The following is a 24,377-nucleotide window of genomic DNA, read 5'->3' on the forward strand; positions in this document are numbered from 1 at the left end:
ACAGTTCGGGCTGTGGTTTTGGAAAGATGTCAGATTCTAGATTCCAAATGCGACCTCTCGGGTTCCCCAGGTGCGGGGATAAATCGGTGTGGAGCAGATATCGCTCGTGCCACTCGCCTAGAACGGTGCCATTTTTCTTCTACGCTATGCTGTGTAGACAATGCTCGCGTCACGACGAATACGCAATGCCAGCGAAGCGTACCTTGGAAGAATCATCTCTGGCATGCACGTTGAACAACCCTTTAATCCCTATGTGCTTGTAGTACTCTGCTCGCTGGTACCTCTAGCAGATTTAAAAAATAACGCCGTTGGACCGTTGGCAGCCCAAGCCTTTGACGTCGACCAAGCCTTTTGGCAGCCTTCAACAAAGCTTTTTTGTGCCGTGACTTCCTAGCCAAGCGACGCTTATCACCTCTTGACCACTCTTAGCATGCAGTAGCCCCTGTCGTATCGCGCCCCCATGTCGCGTGCTAACCCTCCAAGGATCGTGTTGCCGCCCTCCGCAAGGGTACTATTGGACACCAGAGGCATATGCGGAGTTGCGGGGACGTCATGAGGATGTTGAGGATGCATTCACGGGTGGTCGCATTGGTTGTCAGTAAGCACGCATTCAGTAAGTCGGACGATGATCGGATGCATGCCTGAGGTGATTAAAGAGAGTGTCGTGCCCGCAAAAGGCCTTATCTGTTTGACTTCGTGCCAACCGTTCTTTGGGAGGCGACGATCTGTTTCGCTCCGCCTCGCTTTCCTGAGCAGTCCGATATCGTCCATTCCACCATGTCGGACGAGAAACACGACACTACTGAGCAGCGTGAGTACGCGCCGCCGGCTCCAAAAATGACGGCTGGTCGCTACATCGCCACGCGTATTCCAACTCTCAAGCCTGCTCACGATAAAGTCGCCAACCCGATCGCCCTACTGCGCTTGCTGAATCTGCAACAATGGCTCTTCTTTCTAGTCGCGTTCTTCGCCTGGACCTGGGATGCCTTTGACTTTTTCACCGTGTCTCTCACTGTCACGGATCTTGCCGAAACATTCGGAAAGACCAAGGCCGACATCACTTGGGGTATCACGCTGGTGCTCATGTTGCGCAGTGTGGGTAGTATCATCTTTGGTCTGGCGGCCGATCGCTATGGCAGAAAATGGCCTTTCATCGTCAACAATGTGCTCTTTATCGTCCTCGAGCTTGGTACGGGATTTTGCTCCACCTACAACGAGTTCCTGGGGGTGAGAGCTCTGTTCGGCATTGCCATGGGTGGATTGTATGGTAACGCTGCTGCGACTGGTACGTATCATCTCCCTCGTTCAAACCGTCTGGTCGACTAACACAACCGCAGCTCTTGAAGACTGTCCTGAACAAGCTCGTGGTATCATATCCGGGATGCTACAGCAAGGATATGCGTTCGGCTACTTGCTTGCCACTGTCTTTGCCCGCGCCTTCGTAGATACCGTCGGTCACGAATGGAGACCACTATTCTGGTTTGGCGCTGGCCCGCCAGTCCTAATCATTATCTTCCGACTTTGTCTCCCCGAGACGCAAGCCTATCTCGAGCGCAAGCGAATCCGCGAGGAACAACCTAACGCCGCCAAAGTGTTCGCCCAGGAAGGCAAGGTCGCACTGAAACGCCATTGGCTTCTACTGATTTATCTTGTGTTGCTGATGGCGGGCTTCAACTTTATGTCTCATGGAAGTCAGGACCTTTACCCGACAATGCTGAGCAACCAATACAACTTCTCAGCCAACAGGGTTACTGTCACACAAGTAGTCGCCAACCTCGGCGCCATGACTGGTGGCACCGTCATCGGATATAGTTCGTCTATCTTCGGTCGTCGCATCAGCATAATTGTCATGTGTGTTATCGGCGGCGCTCTGCTCTACCCCTACACATTCACCTCTAGCAACGCTGTCATTGCAGCAGCCTTCTTCCAACAGTTCTGTGTCCAAGGCGCTTGGGGTGTCATTCCCATCCACCTCATGGAGCTGTCTCCGGGATCATTTCGAACGTTCGTTGTCGGTACATCATATCAACTTGGTAACCTCGCGTCGTCTGCTTCATCGACCATCGAAGCGACGATTGGCGAGAGATTCCCACTTCCGCCCAAGGGCCATACGAGCCGCTACAAGTATGGTCTGGTGATCTGCATCTTCATGGGCTGTGTGTATGCATACGTTATCCTGCTGACGGCATTGGGTCCGGAATACAGAGGAAGGAACTTTGACGTCGCTGCTGATGAAGATATGGCGGTTGTGACGGGGGCAGATGAGGGCAAGTATGTTGCGAGACAGGACAGCGATGTGGAGACCAGAGGACATGTGTAGAGTTCGCGTATCATAGTTTGCAGCCTCACAGAGTGATCATCGAATTCAAACACAGAAGGTACAATGCCCATAATGCCTCAGACATATTGTAAACCTTCAAACCCGATTTTATGAGTTCGTGTGGAAGCGGCATCGACACCCCGCATTAGCAAGCTCGGTTGGCCTGCATGCCGAGTTTACCATATAGAGAATCAACTTCTGCCTTTGTAAGCGTGTGATCGCCTCTCATAAAATGTAAAGTGTCAGATCCATGGCGATGACGTGGGTAATTTGGACATATCAAGCAAGCTTAGTGCTACTATTGGTCGCAATCCAGATCGGAAGTGGCATCCGTCTCTAGCGTTGTGCTATTGGTAGCAGCCTCACACCAAATATATTGTGTTCATCTTTCGCAATCTATGCAACACTTGGCTTCATCCAGTACATTTTCGTTTACCATCATCTCGCGCTCAACATACGGGTCTTTCGTGATGTTAACGGCTCCTTCAACTTTATTGCCGGTGGGTATCTCGTAGCGAATGAGCAAGCCCATGGCGCACGACGAAGTATATATCTCGCTCGGGAGTGATCGATATGCCGGTACCAACTGCATATCCATTGCATCTCATTTCGACAATCAGTCAAAGTTCTTGCCAAGATGAAAACATCCGTCGTTCTACTCGCTGCCGCTTCTTTGGCCAGCGCTCACTGTACGCTCTGTTGCACTACGTATGTCCTATCAGCCGAAGCTAACTACTCGAAGACACGCTCCCAAGTGTCAACGGTGATGCAGCCTGGTCTCATGTCCGCCAAGCCAAGAATTGGCAAGACAATGGATTCGTTGGTGATGTGACTAGCAATGACATTCGCTGCAACCAGCTCAAGGCTGGCACATCAACTCTCAGTGTTGCTGCGGGCTCGAATGTTAAGGTCAGCGTCAACCCCAACGCGTACCACCCTGGACCTTTCCAGTCATACCTCGCCAAGGTACCGGAGGGTCAGGACATCAACACCTGGGACCCTACTGGCGCTGTTTGGTTCCGTATCTACGCCGAACAACCCAAGTTCGGCTCTCAGTTGACCTGGCTGAGTAAGTGATGTGCGTTTCCATCCTTGTACCGATGTGTACTGACTGCTGTGCGCACAGGTGCTGCCAACTACGACATCAAGATCCCCCAATGCATTGCACCCGGAAAGTACTTGATGCGCAACGAGCACATCGCCATTCATACCGCTCAGAGCAGGGGTGGAGCGCAATTCTACCTTTCTTGCGCACAACTTGAGGTTACTGGTGGTGGCAGCAAGGCACCCTCGAATCTCGTCGCCTTTCCTGGCGCGTACAAGGCTACCGATCCGGGTATCTTGATCAACATCAACTACCCGATTCCCACTAGCTACACCAACCCTGGTCCCCCTACGTTCACTTGCTAGGTCCCTTCTATGGGCGTGGAGATCGGTAACTGAGGTGTATCAAGTGTGACAGTGGAAATAGAGAGTATGGACCGTACCCAGGATGTAAATAAACTTCCAATACATATTTTGGCCATTCTGAAAGTATCGAGAGATGGTGTGTATCAAGATTCGTTAATGAACAGAGGTATCCATCACTAAACTTCAGCTTACTCCGACCGAGCTGATGCCTTATCCTTTCCCATAACGCATATACCACCGAATTGATTCACCTGCACGTTGCGCACTGACAGGAAGAAGAGCATACTCCTCAACCACCTCAAATAGCATGAAAGCGACTCGCCAGCTCCTTGGGATCGTACATCTTGGTCGTCGCCCTCTCCATCTCATCCGCGACATACTTCCAAAAGTTGCGCTCGCACTTTGCTACCGCTTTCATGAGCTGCTCAGTCTTTTCCACCTCCTCCAGACCTTTATCCTGTAGCTCTGCAGTGGCTGGCTGCCGGATGTTGGCTTTGAGCTCAGTCCCGTTGTCGTAGTCTTTGATGCGCTTCTTACCCGCCTTGCTGATGACTCCTGTTCCTTGAGCTTGAGTGTACTGATTCGGATTGCGAAGGTGCATGTAATCCTTTGGGTCAAAACCGATCTCGCCGATAGATGTCGCAACGCGAGGTGCATTACGGACATAGCGACTGTAGACGGCCGTTTCTGTGAAAATAGCTGCTTCGCCCTTGTTAAGGCGCTGCTGGTTGAGGTGGTCGGCGATCTCGTTCCAAGACCACTTTTGCTCTTGACGCAGAGTCTTTATAGCGACGTTTTCAGGATCTTCATCGTCGTTGCGGCGGGTGCTGACCTTTTTGTCCTCAGGCGTGAGGACGGAGATATTCTTCTCGATCTCACTTTTGATTACCCGGGCGCGCTTGAGACTGTCCATGTTGATTCGAATGGGTGTATGTAGAATACGGATGCTAGATTTATCTTTATTCTCGCGTTCAATCAGTGGACTTTCTCGTTTCTATCCGTAGATTGAAATCAAATGGGTGTTGTGGAGAGAGAAAGTGAAGCCCAGTGAACGCCTGAGCATCGCAAACACTAGTCCATTCAGGTAGCTTTTTTACAACTCACCTTCACCCCGAGATTAGGTTGCAAGTGAAACAATTCTATAGGGTGCAGGTAGGTATCGAGAGCTGTTTGTGGTGCGAGCTTAATGCAACGAATTACTGAGCAGCACATGACCATGGTAGTGTATGATCATCGTTAGGCACTCGGTGTGCCAGTGAGTTGCAGCGATTTCGCGCCACTCATGTCAGGGCAAAGAAGAAGGGAACTCAAAACTGAAACGCCACGAATTGGATTCAACTACAGGTTCACCGACTGATCAAAAGTGAAACAGAATACTAATTTTCTTCTACATGCTAACCTATAAGCATGTTCTCAGGACTACTGCGCATCGCGAAAGCTAAATTAAAACCCGGTGAATTGTATTCAGCTGATGGTTGGGGTATCTCCGATGGTAAGGCTCAAGGTCTTTATTCCTACTTGTATTGCGCCGAATGATAGAGGGCATCCGCGTGGTTCAGGTCTCGCTTCGCCTTCTCCTCTGGTGATTCCGTTTTCTTCGGCTCAACAGCCTCCTTCGACCGCTTGTGTGGGAGTATCGATCGAAGCAGGGACTTTGTGGATGCCATTGTTGTATTTGACGTTGTTGACATGGCGTCGCTCTTGGATGGTGTGCTTGAACTAGCTCGGTTGGTTGATGTCATGGTCGAGAGTATGGTATGTCCGCCGATATCCGTTTGTTCGATGATAGCAGTTGGTGAGCTTCGGATGAATCAAGGTGAATGTGAAGATGCTTTGAGAGATGAGGTTCAGAGAAATATACAAAGTCTTGATGATTGCGATGCTGTGCGATGCGGAGATGTTTGCTTGCTGATGGTCGACAACAGTGAAACAATTTCCTCACTCTTATACTCGTGGCCGGACCATGAAAGAAGCATCACTGTAGAACATGGACAGCACAGTCATCAGCTCCATTACCAAGCTCTCATGGCGCACAGCACGCATGCACCGTTGGCGTTTTCTCGTGCCATCCCCATTTCTGTCCGCAGACCGACCAGCCGCGCCAGTACGTACGTAAGTACGATGCATGTGAGTCAAGAATGTTATAAGCATGTGCATTGGAAGGGCGTGTCGCTTTTTCTTACTGCGAATAGTCAAGGTTGAGGCAGGGTGGAAGAATGTAGAAGGGCTGAGCCATGGTTGAGTCAAAATGTGGGTCCGGTGGTTCCATGAAGGGCCTAGTGCGTCAATCGGTTGTCCCCACATCTATCCGGCAATATCGTCACTCTTCGCATACCTCGCATTCTGGTCTCAGCAAACACATTGAACGGGCGTTTGAGTCATCATATCGTCGCGCAACAACGTGATAGCAATGTGCAAAGTCATGCTTGCTGATAAGGGTCATACGCCCTCAATCGGCACCAAGCCATCGCAACACTCGCGAATGGAATGCGGCCGCTTCATCACAGGATAGGTGTAGCCGAGCACGGTCCCTCAAGAAGCAGCTAGCATATATATTGATTGGTCATCTACCGATATCGCTCTCTACGCCTTCCAACGGAAAGCAGTAGAGTTCTTCTCAGCAAACGTAGACCCAATCTCACCCCACTTGATCTGGCTAAAAGTGACTGTAGGTGCCTTCTCAATCTGTCGGATAGCCTCTGGGAAGCCCTCAGTCGCGTTGCAGGGACCAGCACCGTTCACAGATCCATCGAGCCATTGCATAGCACCACCCTCATCCCACCAGATGCTCAGCGCGAGAACCATACCGCGGGCCATTGCGTCACCCATACCTTTGTGGCCACCAAGCTTGGTGTACATCTCGGCGCCGGGCTGAGCAGAGCAGTACTCCTGGTCCATGGTGATGTTCTGCATGGCGTTCTCGATGACAACACCGTCCTGGACATACTTTCGCACGATAGCCTGGAGAACGCCATCCTTGGCTGGGAACTGGGTGACAACAGTGAAGGGCTTAGTGGTGTCGACCTTGAGGCCAGGACCATAGTAGTCTGGGGAGTTTCTGTGCTTATACGGGTTGTCTCCGCATCCGTTCTTGTCGCACAAGCCAGCCTTCCCGCACTCGTCGCCGGTGCAACCGAAAACACCGGCTGTACTGCAAGTATGGGGCGCGATTTGGTTGGCACGAGAGTTGGCCTCCCAGATATCCATCTCGTTGCAGCAAACACCTTGTCCCTTGACGTTTCCCTACAAAGAGTCAGAAACATCAAACGAAGGGGAGGTTTGTACTTACTACACCATTGATCCAGGGAGTGACGTAGCACTGAGCATCGCAGTATCCCGTACCATAGGCGGCACCGCCTGGGTTGAGCTGAGAACGTCCGCCATCAGCTTTCATCTCGCTAAGATATAAGGCGCCGTTCATGCCGCATGGCAGCTTCGACATGTCGACATCAAAGGCCAACTCGTTACCCGTAAGTTGCAACATCTCGTAGTTCTCCTCGTCCTCCGCGAGGATATAGACCCTAGGGCTCGCAACTCCGCCACTGGGGTTGTACATGTCCAAGCGGAGCTCTCCATCGTTAGTGTACACACCCATCGTTGAGTAGTCTTGGATGCCTTCCATGATGCAGTTCTTGGCGCATGTTTCCTCATCTGGGCATGCTGTTGGATCAGCTCCACTTCCCCAGCTTCCGCAACCCAATGTGGAGTTGCCTTTCTGGTGAATCCAATGGGCCGCTGAGTCGGTGACAAGAGCAGTGTTCTGAGATTTGCATCCTCCAGCCTTGGTGCACTTCCAGGTGGTAAGCTTGGGGTGAACTTCCGGTGTGCTTCCTGGTGTTTGAGCAGTGGCTAAACCCAAAAGAGCAGCGGCAACGAGAGCGTAAGGTGCCATTGTGATATGACCAAGGGAGTGTGATCTTGAGAGAGTGAGGTGCAATGCCTACAGGGAAGCAAACTCAGAACCTATATATACCTACCTCAGTAATCAAGTGAAGCCAAAGAGTCTTCCCGTGTCAAAGGTCCTGTATGCACACAGTAATTTAGGATACCGCGGACCACCAGAGCCGCAATATCACAAGTAGAGGAGCCTCAATGTAGTAAACATCGTCAATGGATCTGGCGGCTGTGTCTGTCATTGGCTGCAAGCTTGGCCTCGGCCTCAATACCAAGGCCGACTTTGTTTCGAACCCTCGCTGTAAGAAGTCGACATCGCAAAACGATCCGGAAGAACATGCATAGAACATTCACCAATATATTTGAGACATTGCTATTTGTTCAAATAAATTGCATTTGATTACGGAACCCCAGATGGAGGTTGAATGCGGGGCATTTACCCGGTGTTTACTCGGCGCAAAAGAGCTTGACTTATACAAGCAGGTGCGAGTGACTTTGGCATGCCTCTCACGACTACAAGACCACCGGTACTGCGTCGCGGGGCGCGTAGCTGCAAGCCGCGACTGCAAGCATGGAACCAAGGCAATGCGTGGCTGGGAAAACTAGCCTTGTTTAAGGGTCAGCGGTCCGACACCTCTGGTATACCGCGGCACGGGACTCGTCCAAATTTCTTCTCTTCAATGCGCCCTTTAACGACGTCCATCTCCGCAAGCCTTTCGTGAAGCGATCTTGCTCAGCTCCATCTTTCCTTTGGCCCAAATGTCTCTTGGACATAGACCATGCCTGCCCATCATGTCCTTACCGGACCTATGGTCAAGGCAGGCCCACAGACGTGGTACTAGCGATGAGACAGTGTTCAGAAGCCCGGTGCAGCGACTCTTGTGCGCACACTTGAGTTTCATATTCGTCAGTTCCCTGATTTTGCCACAGCGGCAGAACAACGACTATCACACTACGTTCTTGTCGTGCCTCGTTGATCGGATTCGAGATTAACAAGAGTAGATCGATCATCTCTAGATCTCCTTGAGCCGTGTACGATTCGTGATGGCCCTGTGTGCGACTGTGCACGTCTCGGCCAGCTCTTCCATGAATTATCGGTCGGATGCCCCCGGATGCTGGTCGGATATGAACCAGGAAGATACGAGCTTGTCAGGGCGCTCCTCTGTCGCCGTATCTCAAGGGAGGGTTTCCTTGTGCCTGAGGGAAGGAAGCCAATCTCTTTTCATGGCTGACATATCGAAATGACGTTGCATCCGTCGCTCGCTGTTGCACGGAGAGATATCTGAGTAGCAGTCGAGTAATGGAAAGAACGTAACGTTTCGGATGTCGGGTATGATGTTGGGGTATATCGACTGTCCACTTTTGCCCAGCAGAGATTGTCGCATGAGCTAGTCCGATAGGGTGGCATTGCTGCCCAGTTAGAGCAGTATCCACTTATCGGGGCATTAGTCAGTGGGTCTTCGTTATGGTGAAACTCCCAAGAAGCATCCCTGCTCCGCAGTAGTGCCGAGAGAAGTTCTAACGCTCTACGCATGCCAAATCAGGGCACACCTGACCGACGCCCCTAGCTCTCCGCATTTGCGAACGTTGACGGGATTGCCGTGCCGACACCATCAATTGCGCCACGATATCTAGATTGGCCAACAGGGCTGCATTGCGACCTTTCCTACGTGTAGACCTAAATATGAGATAGAAAGCAAAGTCTTAATGATTGCTTCTGGCAGCAGTCGCCTTCCCGCACCTCAAAAGTCGGGTTGCCATGTATCCCTACGAACGGTCTCACTTCGGTGACGTCCGGTTAGTGCCAAAGCTGTGAACCGATCCGGCCATGTTCTTTGGCCAATGTTGGACAAGGAATGCCGGATATTGATCTGCTGGTGACATTCACACTGCACAGAAGACTCAGAAAGCCCACCCTATCCAAAATGAGCGAGTCGACTATAGGCTATATTGCATATAGAAGAGCCAATACAAGGTCAGTATGATTTTTCTTCGTTTTTGTCGTTGTTTTTTGTAAAAATGTCGCTACTTATGGCTACGCAGCCAATGAACGCCTATATAAGGCTTGACGCCATCATAGACCGCTACAGTCTGGAATCTGATTTCGCATCGTAGTCGAAAGCCACTTCTAAGCATATGTATGTTCACCGGGGAACTGGAAGCACTTTGTGTAGCGTGGAGGCGGAGGTTCGGCACGGCACGGGGAAGCTGCCATTGATTGCTAGAGTTTGCCTCCCACATCTAGTTTTGACGGCGTGCATGTAGTAGCACTTTTCGGAGGACAGCACAAGTATGAACGCGCAAGCCCGCAGAATCTTTTCCTCCTCTGGATGATGAGGCCAAGCAAAGCTGTCAGAACACGGAACGGTTCGTGAACCCTAGAGACCCGCCAAAACACGGCACTTGAATCTGCATGTACATCCTGCAAGGCTTTAACACTTCAAGGTCCAAAAGCAGTTTGACATGGAGTCTGATCGACCTCTCTCCTTTCGCTCCTTCGGGCAAGGCAGGCCTCGTCGGAGCTCCTTCCACGCCACAAGCGTCGTCCTCGACGCGGTGACGTTAACGCTTGCATGATCCCGAACCCAATTTGACTCGCTAAAAGCTCCCGACTCAAGCGTCCGCTGCACGCCTCATAATTGCAACCACCATATCCTGACAAAAGTAGCGAGTAACTTTCCATACTTGGGATTTAGCTGAGCACTAATGGCCACTTGGATTTCTTTTGGCAGCAGAGTGGCTGCAAGTCTGGCCCAGGCAACACCTGACAGTCCCCTTATTTGCATGGTTAAGGCTTAGTGAAGCACGTTGCCGATCTTCCAGTGCCTGGCCATATCGCTCTGCCCCACAAGGAACCTGGCTCGAACAGTAACCTGTGTCGACTACCGTCGCAGGGATACCCAGAGGAGCTTCGGTTTTCTTGCTAACAGTATTCTAGCGTTCGCAGTGCCAGGAGAGACACGGCTCGGAGAAAGTGTTGAGACGTCTGTGAGGCAAGATCGTCGACGAGGGGAAGCTACAGATGTCAAAAATACAATATGCTGCGAGTTCGTGTTCGAATCGTGGTTTTCCAGACTCTTAAATCCTCTTCTTCGCCTACATAACCTTATTCTGACGATTCGCACCGACGCACCGCCGAGTATGGAGGACCGAAGTGGTTCGGTGTTGGCGATAGCCATCACATTCATGATCTTAGCATGGGTCACTGTTGGACTTCGGTGCTATGTCAGGTATGATCCACCTCGAGTTCACGTTTCTCACCGCAATACTGACCGAAGATGTAGGGTGTTCATGGTCAAAGGTTTCGGCATCGACGACCATTGTATGGTCGTTACCCTCCTCTGCTTCACAGGATATCTGGCATCACAAATTGGCGGCGCAGTCCATGGCACAGGCGTGCGACGTGAGAAACTTTCCGACGAACAAGCGCAAACGGCCCTTCACTTCTGGTTCTTCTGCGAGATATTCTATACACTGTCGACATGTATGCTCAAGATCGCCGTTGGTTTCTTCTTGCTACGCATCACTGTCGCACCGATGCACATCTGGCTTATCCGATTCATCATGGTCGTCTCTGCAATTGTGGGTGTCGCATACACATCGGTGGTTATCTTCCAGTGTAAACCCATCTCCTTTTGGTGGGACCTGAACCCTAATCACACTGGAACTTGCCTGTCAGGTACCCTGGTCATGAACTTTACCTTTGTGGTTTCTGGGCTTAACGCCTTTGCCGACTGGGTGTTCGCGATGCTTCCCGTGCTCATCGTCAAGGATCTGCATATGAAGAAGCGCATGAAGGTCGTAGTTGCTGGAGTTATTGCTCTTGCCGCAATGTAAGTATTGAACTCCCTTGTATGCTAGCATATCTGACCTGGGTCAACAGTGGTTCGACAGCAACGATCATCCGCCTTCCTTACACGACCTCGCTGAAGGGATACAAGGGAGATTTCCTCTACCGAACAACCGACTTCGCGATTTGGAGTACGGTAGAAGTAGGGTTGGGCATAACAGCTGGCTCTATCGCCACTCTTAGACCGCTCATGAAGCAGGCCCTTGAGATCACTCGATCAGCCTCAGCTCTACCATGGAGTAAGCCTTCGCAGGGCTCACAGCCGCTGCAGTCGGGACATCAACTCAGCACTGTCAAACCGTCGATCAAGAAATCGATCACAATTACCACCTCCAGAGCTCGAAGAGAGAGTGCTAGCTCCGACGAGGAGATTTTTCTAGGCGGTAAGAGCCTACCATCCGAGTCATGGCAGCAACAGCAAGGACTGCCTGGGTATGTCACATCCACAGTGCTAGATGAACGTGGGCAGCGGCAAACAACAGAGAAGAGCCGTAAACACATAGCCGATCTGGAAAGGAGAGGCAGTCCTGGTGCGGCTAGCGACTCCACGGTTGACACGAAGTCATCGGGAAAGGCTGCAAGGGTACACGAACGCTTCTAGACGATGGTCTTATAATACAGTACATAATAGATACCCCTCAACGATATAGTTCAACATAGTCCACTATTCTTTCTGCGCATACATTGAAGAAAACTACACGCTGTTGGTTCAGTGGCAGCTCACTGTGACTTGCCATTGACCGGTTACCGGCATAAGCACTCCATAGCTAGCCTGTTCGACTTCTCCGCTCCCGCTGTTCTCCACTTCGCTCCCGTGGTCTCCATCGCAGTGTCTTCTTAGCTTTCTCGAGCCATGCGACATGGAAGTTTGCCTTGAGCATCTGGCGAGTCACCGCTCGCATTAGTTCACCGGTGGACATGATCACATACTTAGCTTCATCATTCGAAAAGTCTATCAGTAGGTCGAGCTATTTTACTGCACTTGTAACCTCGGTAAGAAAATCTGGGAGGGGGGACTGTAGAGCTCGTTTATTCGTTTTTGATTGCTATATGATCATACTAGCAAGACGAGCCCATCAACGTCTATATGGTTTATCATGCTCATGTACATATGTACATGACTTGTCTTCGTAAGTAAGCCTCGAACAAAAATCGTTGGTGAGGCGAGATGTTAGCGATCATGTGATAGCAACAGGCGCTGTAGTTCTTCTCGTTGGTGATTGGCCAGCGAAAACTAAAGAAGTATACATGATTAAGCACGCTAGGAGATTCGCTCCGGCAGACCGAATATGCCGACGGCAGAGCAGCATAAAAGCAATGTTGATGTATCAAATTACATTACTTAAATAGGTGGGTCGACGCTGTTGCCACAGCTGTTCAGATCCTATATACATATAACTACCATAGTATGTCCGAAAATGCAGTCCTGAGAACCTCGGTCCTGGTCTTCTGCATCTCTGGTGCGATGCCCACGACATCCAGGATATCAAGACATCTTCGCGCATCGTCTTTCGCGTCCTTCAGCAATGGGTCCGCGGAAGGAGGTAAGCCGTTGTGGGTGGGTGACAGCGGTTGTGCTTGCTGACCGAGGATGCGTGCCATGAGAAGCTAAAATGGGTGTCAACAACCAAACAACACTACAGACCGAGTACAACTTACTGCTTCTTCAAAGGCTCGGTGCTGGAACACCCACCACACACTAGCATCGATTCTGAGGTATTCCCAGAAGTGGAAGAAAGATTGCAACGCCATCCTGGCTGCGTCCAGCGCACCTTTGACGTCACATGGCACACCCTCAGCGGGGTTTTCATCGGCCTGTATCGCCATGACGCAGTGCCAGAAGTTGCTTCGAAAGAACAAGTTCTGTCGTAGACCGCGCGGATTTGTTTCTGCCATATGTCTTATGGTGACGTCGTCGGATGCTGTAAGATCTGCAGGAAAGGTTTTGTGAAGAGTAAAGTATTCGTTGACAAGCTCAAGTTTATGCTTGATTGATGTAGTCAAAGGCGTTGCCAGTGACCGCGGTATGCAGACAGTACGAGACACGAGGTTAGCCATATGCCACATGGAGCGGATATATCTCCGATCGGAAAGTTCGTACAGAGGATAGAGATCATGGTTCGAAGCGATGTTGCTGATGCTCATGGGGTTGATTACAGGGTCTGTGGCACCGTTGCTCGAAGCACCAGTCGGTATATAGTCATCGAGATCATCGCTGAGGGACTCTGGCTGTATGTCTGAAAACACACTGGTTGGCGGAAGCTTGAGCAGAACAGTAAGGAAAGTGTCCTGGAAATAAATAGCTTGCCATAGCTTTCGCCGTTGCTGCTTGTCACTCTTTGAACATCGGGGTGCAATGACATCTGGATCGCGATGTAATCCCATGGCGTATGCTTGCCGTACGAGAACACCTCCAAACGCCCATGCATCAGAGGCATGGTTGTCGTTCATTAGGAAGTATCCTATCAGAACCATGGCCTGCAGTGTTCTCACTGAAGCTCGACTAAGATATGACGATATCCGTAAAGCTTGCTGGGCAGCTGATACGTAAAACTCGGCAATCTGCGCCCTGTCGCCACCGTCGGTAGTATGAATGAATTGCGTACCCATGGCATACACAACAAAGTGTAGAGCTACTAACACGGGGTCCGCAGTATGCTTCTCTTCTTGTGACAATGACCAGAAACGTTCATAATCAGCATAGAAATTCCTACGGTGAACCATAGGGTATACGGGGTCAACAGCATCAAAGTATTTGTCAACGAGGATATCTGCTTGCTCTTTGGCTGGCAGTACGCCGACAACTTCGGCAAGGCCGCCACGACTCGTCCAGTAGTTGGCAAAAGGATGTTCAGTCCCTAGGCCAAAAAAGGGTGCAGGCGTATGATTGGAATACGGTATGTTGGATAGCAGGAATGGTGAGGATCCCGAAGACGACAATGACACGCTTCGGTACTGTGTTCTGATTGGTGTTGGTGGCACCTGGATATGAACCTGGTGAAGCAGTCAGAAAAAGCAGTCCAGATAGTTGTATCCGCCAGGTGGTCACTTGTCGTGAAGCACATGTACTATGTCACAACTTGACACGACATAACATTGGACGGATTCCCGACGCCCCACCATGGCAAAAGCACGCCCGACGCTCCGAAGAGGTGGGCCGAGATGCGTTCGCAGAAGCTCGGGAATGGTACGACAGGAACAAGGGATTTTTATTACCTGAACAGGCGGCTTGCCATGTGGCTGCGGGTCACTGCCAAGCTGCAACGAAGGCCTCGCGCTCGTTTTCCTAGACCGACCCGCATTGCGACCGGCGCCAACCCTGTACACAGCTGTCAGCAAAGCAAGCGCATGCCAGGAAGCCATGGAAACTTACTTGTCCGCCGAAGAGGCGATCAGGTTGGCAATTTCAGAGTATTTACATGTCGACTGTCGCTTGATGCAGGCCAGGCAATGGGGACGAGTGCGATCGCACTGGCAGGAGTTTAGCCTTGCACTACAATTGCGCGCGAGCGATGCAACTCACCTTGGTCTTGCGCTCGACACACTCCTCGCAGCTCAGGGTAGGTTTATTGCGCTTTTGCTTCTTCCTTGGTGGCGCGTCGCCTTGAAGGGCCGACGCGCTGGTGGTGGATGGATCGGGACTTGTCGAGGGCTGTGTGCCTTCGTCATCCATCGTGCAGCTGCGGGCGGGCGATCGGGGCGCGCGTGAGCTTGGTCCGAGTGCTTGACAAGCAACAGCAATGCGACAGGATCCAAGCGGGTGCGGTGGACACGACGTTGGCGGGAATAAAAGTGAAGGTTGAAGTATTTCCGCCGTGGAGCGACGCGCCCCATAAAGGACACCGAGGATTGCGTGGGGACGCCGCTGTGGAGTTCACACCAGCCACTGCTTGGCGCTAGATGGGACAGAGGGCCCAGAACCTATATCTCGCTACTACGTCAGTCCTGCCAGTTACGCGTCGTCCCTTTGAGCTACAGATCATCTCGAATGCAAACACACCGGCCAGCCCATATTTCAAGCTGGTCAATCATTTGTTGGGCAGGGCTGCGTCATACCCAGCTTTGCGCGGCCTCGAAGCTTCGGCGTCTACTAGATCGGTAAAGGATAATGCCGCGGAGTTCACCTCCGCCATGCTGCAGCATATGAACATAGTATGGCAACCATATTCGTTCTTCCTGCGCGTCCCGTTTTCCTGACGGGAGATTGCGTACGTCGAGTTGTCTCCCGCGCCGGGTATAGTGCTATACCCGAAGCGCCGGCAGTAACTACCGGGCCTCATGACAGCATCATGATCGATGCAGAGATTCTCGCCCCTCCGTATCGGCCATATCGTGGCTGACGCACTCCCCGAAACCACCTCAAATGCAACCACGCAGACTTGACACGAGCAACACGTCCGATGGACAGCAAGGTCATCTGAACATGTCTTTGATATTTACCAGACCGAGTACAAGATGAGACGTATAACCCAAAGAAAAAAGCCATTGCACGAACATTCAGCCTAGTAGCATGTCTTTCGTCAACCTTTGGAGTCAACTTACACCGCCAATAGAAATACCCGCATCAAGTGTACTGTCTCATCGCATCGCGGTAGCCCTTGCCGCCACGCATGTCATCCTCGAACGCCTCAGCGACCTCGAGTACACGCCTGACATGCTCCATGCTGAACACCGACTTCTCCGAGAGCGCGATCGATTGCGACGTTTTGACCGTGTTCTTGATCTGCGGTTATGTGTTAGTTGACCTTCCCATCTTTTCGATGCAACCAGAAGACGTACCTGTCGACCATTCATACTCTTCTTACTTAGCTCGTCAAAGTCCGCTTCCGTGAACGGCTTCATCACCTCCTCAATCTTCTCTACCTTTGTCTTCACTTCCCCGCCTTCTTTGGCGCTATTCTTGCTCTTCTTCTCCGCCTCGGCATCCCGACCCATCTGCTCCACTTTACCAACATGGTGCTGCCAGATCTTCTTCCTCGCTTTGGCCTGTAGATTCTCGTACCGGATACCCATGTGAATCCTGCTCTGGAAAGCTTCGTCAAATGTCTCAACACGATTGGTTGTCAAGAAGAGGATGCCTTGGTAGTACTCCGTCAGACGCAAGAAGACAGACACGAGGCTGTTACGATGGATATCGTGGGGTTGACGCGCTTCGAGGAAGACATCTGCTTCGTCAAGGAGAAGGATAGCGCCCCAGGAGTGCGTAATATCCATGATGCGATTGAGATCCGTCTCGAGAGACCGACTGTTGGTACCTAGCTCGCCTGCCGAGACAGCATAAAGCGGACACTTCAGGTATTCAGCGATAGATTCGCCAGTCAATGTCTTTCCAACACCCGGTGGTCCGTGTAATACAACATTGAGGCCCTTCCCCTTGCCTTGTATCACGTCGTCGATCGTCTTCGCAGCATTGAAGCGGTGCGACGAGACCAAGCCTTTCAGATTCTGCTTGATGCGACTAGGCAAGACGAGACTGTCAAAGGCCTCAGCATTCCACTTGATCTTGTCAATTCCAGAGAGCGAAAACTCTAGCCAGAGTTTTTCGGAAAAGGCGAATCCAAGCACGACTGGCGACGCAATGATCAGCTCCTCTTCCGTAAAGACCTGCTGCTTGACCTCATTGCCGTCCGCGTCTGTCTCGATCGAATTGTCTGGACTGTCACCCTTCTCCTTGTCGACCACGCTTTGTGGCACACGGATGGGGTGTTTCTTGCCTTTCTTGTCTCTCCACATGACGATACGCATTTTGTCTTGCTCTTCTTTCTCTTCGTCTTCGTCAGATCCACAGCAGCAATCATTGTCGCTCTCTTCGTCATCACATTCGCCATTCTCCTCGTTCTGGGCTAGCTCATCTTGCTTGAGGTAAGAGAGCGGATAATTGGGATTGATGCGGCGGAAGATAGCCGGATCAACCATGACGCGGCCATTGATGATGAAGCGGATGATGTTGTTCTTGTGCTTCATGTACGCGATACCCTTTTGTAAGCGGAAGTTCATACCTTGAAGAGCGACGAACTTTTTGCCCCGCTCGATCAGTTGATTCCTGATACCCTGGATAATCATTAGTTAGAGTGCTTCAAATTGATCGGTTGCCTACTCACCTCCGGATCTTTGTGGTACTTCAACGGATATGCAGAGAGACTAGTAATCTTCTTGTGGCCCTTGAAGGCCTGGATTGTGATCTGATGGTCTCCGAGACCGAAAGACTTTCCGTCGTACTCCAGATACTTGCCGTCTACATACCAGGATTTGATTCCTGTCATCCAGCTCTCGTATTCATACGCGGTGTCAACCTTGAAGCAGCGAGGGTCATCTTTGTTGTGGTATGTCGGTGTATAGGCGATAGTGTTCGGCTTGAACAAGGCCCATACGAGATCATACGTGATTGTACCTGCTTTGAGCATTGGTCGCAGCGCTTTGCGTGTCGCGGAGTAATCTTCATCGATATAGCTCAAGAGAAGTTTGCATTGCGCAATCTGCTGCTTGAGGCGCTTCTGATCTTTCGTCTTCTTCGCCTTCTTCAGCTTTGGTTTGAGAGTCTTCTTGATGAAGATCTTCAGCTCCTCGTAGTAGTGAAAAAGTGTGTGAGGATCAATTTGCGGTGTATCTTCCACAAGACTGATGCTCTTGCAATCCTTGAACACTTCTTGAAGTGCATTGCGAAGTAGCTTAGACTTGATGTCTAGTTGAGTCTCTTGATACTTGCCTTCCCAATTGAGTCTTCTCCGTACTGTAAATACGCAATCAAACTCATCTTTCTGATCAGAGTTACTTTCAACAAGTTTCCAATCACGAATCTTCATATCAAAAACTTGATCGACACGCTTGAATTCAAGGACATTCTTCTTGACTGGCTTTTCAAGTTTCGTAGTGGATACGGCTGCCGCGGCTGCCGCGGCGTTAAGAGAAGCCTTTTGGGCCTGAAGATTGCTGAGGATACCACTGACTTTGGCCACCTGGGTGTCGAGATCGTCTCCCGGAAGTGGGGGCTCCGGGGGAGGAGTTGGTGGTACGGTAGTATCATCATCGGATGTTGACGATTCTGATGATGATTCAGAGCTATCAACCTTCTTTGCCTTCTTAGCCTTCCGCTTTGCCTTCGCTTTCGCTCGCTTGCGTTTCGACTTTTCGTCTTCAGAATCAGAATCGCTGCTAGAGGAGCTCGAAGTATTTGATGCGCTGTCATCGCTGGAACTTTCGAGCTTGTTGTTTCTCTTCTTCCTGGCTTTCGCTTTCAAAGCTTTGCTTCGCCTCTTCTTATCATCATCCTTAGATTCAGAGTCGGAACTCAAGTCGGAAGAATCAGATGAGATTTCATCCTCGCTCACGGTATTGTGCTTTCTACTCTTGCTCTTCTTAGCTTTCGCCTTTGCCTTCTGCTTCTTCTTCTTTTTCGCTGCCGCTCGCTTCGCAGTTAATTTCCGCTTCTTCTTGCGCTTAGCCCTCTCGTCCTCGCTACTGTCCTCAGACTCGGTACTGCTGTCAGAGTCACTAACGTCAGACACAGAGCTCTCGTCAGCTTTCTGTCTCGACTTCTTTGATACGTGCTTCTTCTGTCTGTCGGTATTTTTCTTTGCAATAACCACGTCAACTACTGGCTTTTCGATTTCAGATGGAGAAACAGAACTCTGCTGCTCTTCTGTCGTCTTGCCTTTGTCAATGGTTTGAGTCTCTATAGTTTCCTGTGATGAATCCATCCTTCGCTTGTGTAGAGTAAGATCGTCTGGATCAGAAGTTACTGATGGTGTCGCTACAATGACTGGTGAAGATGAAGAAGTGTCGGAAAGCTTTTTGTTTGCCGTTTCAGGTAATGGAGGGATATCGGAAGACTCCTTGGACGTTTCTGGATCGTTCATGAGTGTCAAACTTGCCGGTCTGTGAGGCTGGCTTTGTTTTATATCTTGTCCACTGAACTTATCGTGTGGTGTGAGGTTGTGGACGAATTTGTAACACTCCGAGCTGAGTTTCGAGATGTATGCAACAAAAAGCAGTTACAGGTAAGACAGTCTCGAGCAAGGAGAAGAAAGTGGAGGACCTGTGTCTCACACCTTTTATCCACAAGCAGAGCCGCAAGTGAGGCCTGACCTCGCTCTGTTTCTGTATCCGACCCACAGCACTTGCTAATCAGATCTCTATCCCACCCAACACTACTGCCAGGCTACAGCCTTCTGTAATACCGTCCTCAACTACCCCGCAGTGACTTACCGCGGATCTGGCAAATGGCGAGTTCTGCCTAGCCGAACTCAACAAGGCTGATATTGTTGGGAGCGAATTTGCTTGGCTATACCGTTTATTTACATATAAATACCGGAATGCCCTGGAGTGGAAGCCTCACATACCTGGTGAACACGGTGGTTCGAATCTGCTGCCTAGCAAGCGACCTTCCTGAGCGAGAAACGTTTCGTCAAGGTATTGGCCCGTACATGTTGTGGTGCATAGATCGGCTGAGAAGATGGCGATATCGTGACCGGTGAGTAGGTAACCAATGTTATGGTGAAGCGTAGCTCAGCCTCGTCTGACAAAGACTTCAGCCTCGCAGGTGTGTATGCGTGTGTGGATGCGCTCGCTTTCCCCGGTTCCAATCAAGCGTCCGAAGGGAATATGCACCTCTAGTGCTGGAAGCCTTGGGCCAAAGTCTCGACACACATCCATCGTGACTGCGTACCGCTCTTATACTGCAGTAGCTCGGTGGCGCTGCGGCTGTCATCTACATCAGTCTGCGCTGCGCTGCCGGTGCCGCAGTACTACCTTGTCATCGCGGCGCACACGCATCTTACCACAATGGCCCGACGATTAATGCTGTGCTACCATGCTGAGCTGCAGTGGTGATGGTGGTTCGTGTATCGTGGTCAGTGGCCAGACGGCGGAAGGAGTGCGCCGGGTGCATTAGCGAGCACCTCGACAGTTCGCCTCACTCTTTCCCAATATATGTGGTAGATTCGCATATGCAATGAGCGCCACTGTGACAAGAAAGTTTTCATCGGAAGTTTTCATCGGAAGTATCTAGCATTCTCTAGTGGCTGGAAGGCAAATGGTATATCTGAGAAACAGCGAAGCCAACCTCAATCTTAGAGAGTCGTACAGGACCAAAGCAGTGTCTGACAACGAAAGAATCGCGTTTTACAACGCCCCATCAATGCATACGGCACCATGCAACATGCGCCAGACACGCTTCGTGCACACATGTGATACGCTGACCAGGCGCCAAACGCAAGCTTCCTAATCTGTCATGCAAGTTCTCCAAATAACGCCCCGCGTTCCCCAAAGCCATGTGCAGCTTTATCGATGCAATGCACGAGTTTTGCCGTCGCTGCAACGATACAAGCACTCACGAACTTGATTTCTTCTTGCCAAAAGTCATGTGTCCCAATCCATGCTCCTTCGCATCCTTCATTTCATTCTCGGGCTTTCCATCAGGTAGATCGTTGGTGTGAGCTGCTCCTGAGATGTGATACTTGAGGCTCTCCGCAACTCCACTGACATGACCCCCGCTCTTGTGTGACCCAGTAGGTTGGTCGATGGCCTGCGAGTCACTAGCAGCATTGCTAGAGTTATCTAGGCGATTTGATAGTGTAGGGTGCGAGGCTGGCGCTGTCGACCCACTGCCGCTAGCCTCTGTACTTGCGCGGGAACCATTTGGCTCTGTCAAAACTTCTTCTCCATTTGGACCATGTGACCGGACATCCTTGGTGTCACTGTCTCCACTATCTCTTCGTCCGGGAGCGTTGACGATGTTGGCGCTGTTCTTGTTCTCGCTTCGGACGCTATTTGCTCGACTGATGTCTGAATCAGCGTTAGGTGGACTGGCTGTACGAACACCTAGATCTTTGTCTTCGGACGGCTCCACACCCTTAGTACCCCTCCAATCTGCGGGTCCCGCTTGTGAGACCGGCTCTCCCTCTTTCGGTTCTGTGATGACAACACCAGGTCGACCTTCGTCGCTAGAAAGCGCGCGCCAGACTACTGCTATACGCTCGAAAGCCTGTGTGCCTTTCCGCGATGAACCTTTGATGCCGTCCATGGCCTCCCATGCAATCTCGAAGATGCCGGATTGGTCAACGTTGCCGTTCTGCTCAGGGCCATTACCTTCAAAATATGTATTGAACCAAACGTGCGCGACAGCGGTGACCATGGTCAGATCGAAGGCGGCTTTGTTGCGTCGCTCAACATCGATGTTGACATCGTTTGTGGGAAGAACTACACGCTTGGACGGACGGAAGACGACATCGCCGGTGCCCATAGGCAGGCTCTCGCGCGATGCTCTCGGCTCGGTAGTGGTGCCATCGATGTTGTTCTGCTGTTCCAGGGAGGACGTAGAAGCATTCTTGGAGCTTTCGCTAGTCTTTGACGGGCCGAAGCCGTTCTTGTACATGACCTCTTGCACCGCCTGTGCCATGCCGGTAGTCTTGACCTCACCCCGTACAATCTCTCGCTCGTCGCGTGTGAAGGTATGGAAGTTCTTGATGAGCTTGCCGTCCTCGACGAAGCCTTCGACCTGGATCTTGACGCCGTCTCTAAGGCCCCAGCAGTGCACTTCGAGAATCTCCACCTGTCGCTCTACATATATCTTGCCGTGCTTTGCCCAGCGGTCCACGTAGTCTATCCAGCGTAGTTGACTGGGAATACTGACGCCTTTGCCCATGTTCGGCCGCATGCGCCGCTCAGTGAAGCGGTCCAGAGCCTTGTGCACCGGCCAGCCTTCCTCGCTGATCAGATAACTGCAACTAGCAGTGCCCGACCGGCCCTTCCCGGCTTTGCAGTGTACTACGACGACTCTGCCCTTCTTCTCATGCAGCCAGTTGCGCATGCTGGCCATAATGTTTGGTATGAGGGCGAAAGGCGGCGGGTGGTGGTCGGGAAAAGGGTAGTGGTAGACGCGATTGTAGACTTCTGAGTCTGGGTAGCCCGTCCCTTCGGCGCGGAACTCCCATATAGCCCAGTCTTCGCCATGTTTGGAGTCGAGAAACTTGACGAGTGAATCGAGCGGGTTGCGATACGCGCGCTGGGGGTAAGTGCCGCTGGGGCCTGATGTAGCGATTACTGGCTGGTGTCAGAGCGCGAACAAAGCTGCGAGTCGTGGAGCGGCTGTACTGTTGTCTGTCACATAGCACAGATCGAGGCCGGCTTCAGCATGCCTGGCGCGAGGCCCGGCTACAAGTTGTCGCAGTAGCGATGCCTACGGTCATCAGTTCGAACGTCCACCATGTCATTTCCCTTTGATGCGCACCATGATTCCGGCAATCGTCTGTTGTGTTTGGGAGCAATATTCCGTGTTGGCACATGGCGAGAGTCGAGGCGCGAGGGATGCTGCCTCTAGGCGGGCAGGCGCGACCGAAAGGTGGGTACGTCACCCTGCACGGATTATGCGCTAAGCTTCCGGTTCCTGCCCAGACCCTCACCATTCCCCGCCACAACACCAACTTTTTTGCTCGCCACACACCTCTCAGCCACACATTTTTCAGACGCTGATATGTGTCTTTCGTTGGTGATATGTGCAATGACAACTAGTTGCGTTCGGTGAACCCATCGTGCATGTTGAGTTCCTTTTTCCTCGCCCGCCTCCTATATCCTTCCTGCTCAATCATTCTCATCAGCGTCTGTGGAAGATCCAGATGAGGACTTCCTTCCCCTAAAACTCTCAAGCTTGTCTCCAAGAATCTCGCCTTAAAAGTCTCCCAAAGTTCATCGTCAGCTGCTTCAGTGCCACCTGGTCGGGGGTAGTAAGGATCGTTTCTGAAGAATGCAGCACATGCTTGCTCCAGTCCATCTTCGTCCATAGACATATGCTTCACACGATCAAAGTCCAGAACCCACATGACATGCTCGCCGAGAGACTCGGACGCGAAGGTTGGCGATGACATGGGTCTGGGAGGCGCAAGAACGAACTCGACATCATCCACGTTGACTCCAGCACCCCAGTACATCAAGGCAAGCGCATCCGCCATAGTCATCGCATAAGCGACAACATCCAGCCCTAGGTCTTCCATTTGATTGATATGCAGCGCAACGTTTCGGAGGCTGAAGCGCTGGAAGCGCGATGTGCTTGATGATCTGTTACCTCTCCGCCGCCCTAGGTAGGGTCGAATGAGACAATCATCATCATCTTTATTACCCTTTACAAAGGCGGCCATTGTTGTGTTCTCAGGCAGAGATAGATCTACGATCTTGTCGCTGACTGATCGGGGCACTTTGGGGATTCTTTCTGATATGAGCGCTCTGCACTCTTCATAGCCAGTTGGGAAGCGATGGAGACACAGGTCCCACCAGGACAGGTCGCTCGGCTGGATAAGCTGATAACATTGAGGTATTGCGAGCGGCATAGAGGCGAAGTGTTGTTCAATGCTCTGACTGATCTTGAGATGCATGCTGTAGTCGTTCGTGATAGATCGTCCAGGGCCTCCGTCCTCGCGCTTGACAACGCTTGTGCTGTTCTCCTTGGCAATCCAAACGCTGCCGCAAAAGCCTTTTCCGATACATCGATACGAATTGTGCCCGTCGAACATGATGACAACACCAACAAAGTGGTGACTTGCTTGTTGATACGATTGTAGTGGGAGAAAGCGATGATGCGAAGAGTGGTCTTATATAACGAACGCGATTGACTCAGAGTGGTACCATGGTTCTCCAGCGATTCTACCGTGCAATGATATTGTAGTTTATCATGTACAAGACTCTTACAACCGCTATAACACCGATGACATAGGTGATACTATAGCTTTCCTGACTACTAGTCAAAGATAAGAAAGTAAAATCATGTCAAGTATTTTCATCTACCCTTTACCCCACGAAGTGCGCAACGACCATACCGAGCCTTGCCAAGATTGCACAGCCTGGAGAGAATGTATTTCGGGCACGTCGCACACTCCCTGGCTCAAATGCGCCTTGAGACATTGCCGTGCCAGA

The 24,377-nt window shown here is 51.2% G+C and overlaps 7 protein-coding genes across 7 annotated transcripts; 2 read left to right on the forward strand and 5 right to left on the reverse strand.

Moving 5' to 3' along the window:
- Nucleotides 1–756: 756 nt before the first annotated feature.
- On the forward strand, nt 757–3,730 carry GT037_002713 (sugar transporter family protein; the record flags this gene model as incomplete). Its single annotated transcript, XM_038927760.1, has 6 exons — nt 757–1,285; nt 1,338–2,271; nt 2,681–2,820; nt 2,941–3,009; nt 3,063–3,389; nt 3,447–3,730. Coding segments are annotated over 6 exons (2,283 nt in total), but the record flags the coding sequence as incomplete, so codon positions are not given.
- A 298-nt stretch (nt 3,731–4,028) lies between these two features.
- On the reverse strand, nt 4,029–4,643 carry GT037_002714 (uncharacterized protein; the record flags this gene model as incomplete). The annotated part of the gene is made up of 1 exon (XM_038927761.1): nt 4,029–4,643. The coding sequence occupies one exon, from the start codon at nt 4,641–4,643 to the stop codon at nt 4,029–4,031; it is 615 nt and encodes a 204-aa protein (XP_038789039.1).
- A 601-nt stretch (nt 4,644–5,244) lies between these two features.
- GT037_002715 (uncharacterized protein) lies at nt 5,245–5,472 on the reverse strand (the record flags this gene model as incomplete). The annotated part of the gene is made up of 1 exon (XM_038927762.1): nt 5,245–5,472. One exon carries the CDS (start codon nt 5,470–5,472, stop codon nt 5,245–5,247), a length of 228 nt encoding a protein of 75 aa, XP_038789040.1.
- An 841-nt stretch (nt 5,473–6,313) lies between these two features.
- Nucleotides 6,314–7,622, reverse strand: GT037_002716 (glycoside hydrolase family 7 protein; the record flags this gene model as incomplete). The annotated part of the gene is made up of 2 exons (XM_038927763.1): nt 6,314–6,973; nt 7,020–7,622. The coding sequence occupies 2 exons, from the start codon at nt 7,620–7,622 to the stop codon at nt 6,314–6,316; spliced, it is 1,263 nt and encodes a 420-aa protein (XP_038789041.1).
- A 3,143-nt stretch (nt 7,623–10,765) lies between these two features.
- On the forward strand, nt 10,766–12,075 carry GT037_002717 (uncharacterized protein; the record flags this gene model as incomplete). The annotated part of the gene is made up of 3 exons (XM_038927764.1): nt 10,766–10,854; nt 10,909–11,457; nt 11,508–12,075. The coding sequence occupies 3 exons, from the start codon at nt 10,766–10,768 to the stop codon at nt 12,073–12,075; spliced, it is 1,206 nt and encodes a 401-aa protein (XP_038789042.1).
- A 797-nt stretch (nt 12,076–12,872) lies between these two features.
- On the reverse strand, nt 12,873–15,147 carry GT037_002718 (zn 2cys6 transcription factor; the record flags this gene model as incomplete). The annotated part of the gene is made up of 5 exons (XM_038927765.1): nt 12,873–13,082; nt 13,134–14,468; nt 14,691–14,793; nt 14,848–14,945; nt 14,998–15,147. 5 exons carry the CDS (start codon nt 15,145–15,147, stop codon nt 12,873–12,875), a joined length of 1,896 nt encoding a protein of 631 aa, XP_038789043.1.
- Nucleotides 15,148–16,038: 891 nt separating this feature from the next.
- On the reverse strand, nt 16,039–23,977 carry GT037_002719 (aaa family atpase protein; the record flags this gene model as incomplete). The annotated part of the gene is made up of 9 exons (XM_038927766.1): nt 16,039–16,197; nt 16,254–17,525; nt 17,576–19,387; nt 19,680–19,755; nt 19,814–19,859; nt 20,140–20,174; nt 20,807–22,514; nt 22,566–22,650; nt 23,267–23,977. The coding sequence occupies 9 exons, from the start codon at nt 23,975–23,977 to the stop codon at nt 16,039–16,041; spliced, it is 5,904 nt and encodes a 1,967-aa protein (XP_038789044.1).
- Between the last annotated feature and the right edge of the window lie 400 nt (nt 23,978–24,377).

Source organism: Alternaria burnsii (assembly GCF_013036055.1).
Source record: "Alternaria burnsii strain CBS107.38 chromosome Unknown 746, whole genome shotgun sequence".
Taxonomy (NCBI): Eukaryota; Fungi; Ascomycota; class Dothideomycetes; order Pleosporales; family Pleosporaceae; genus Alternaria; species Alternaria burnsii.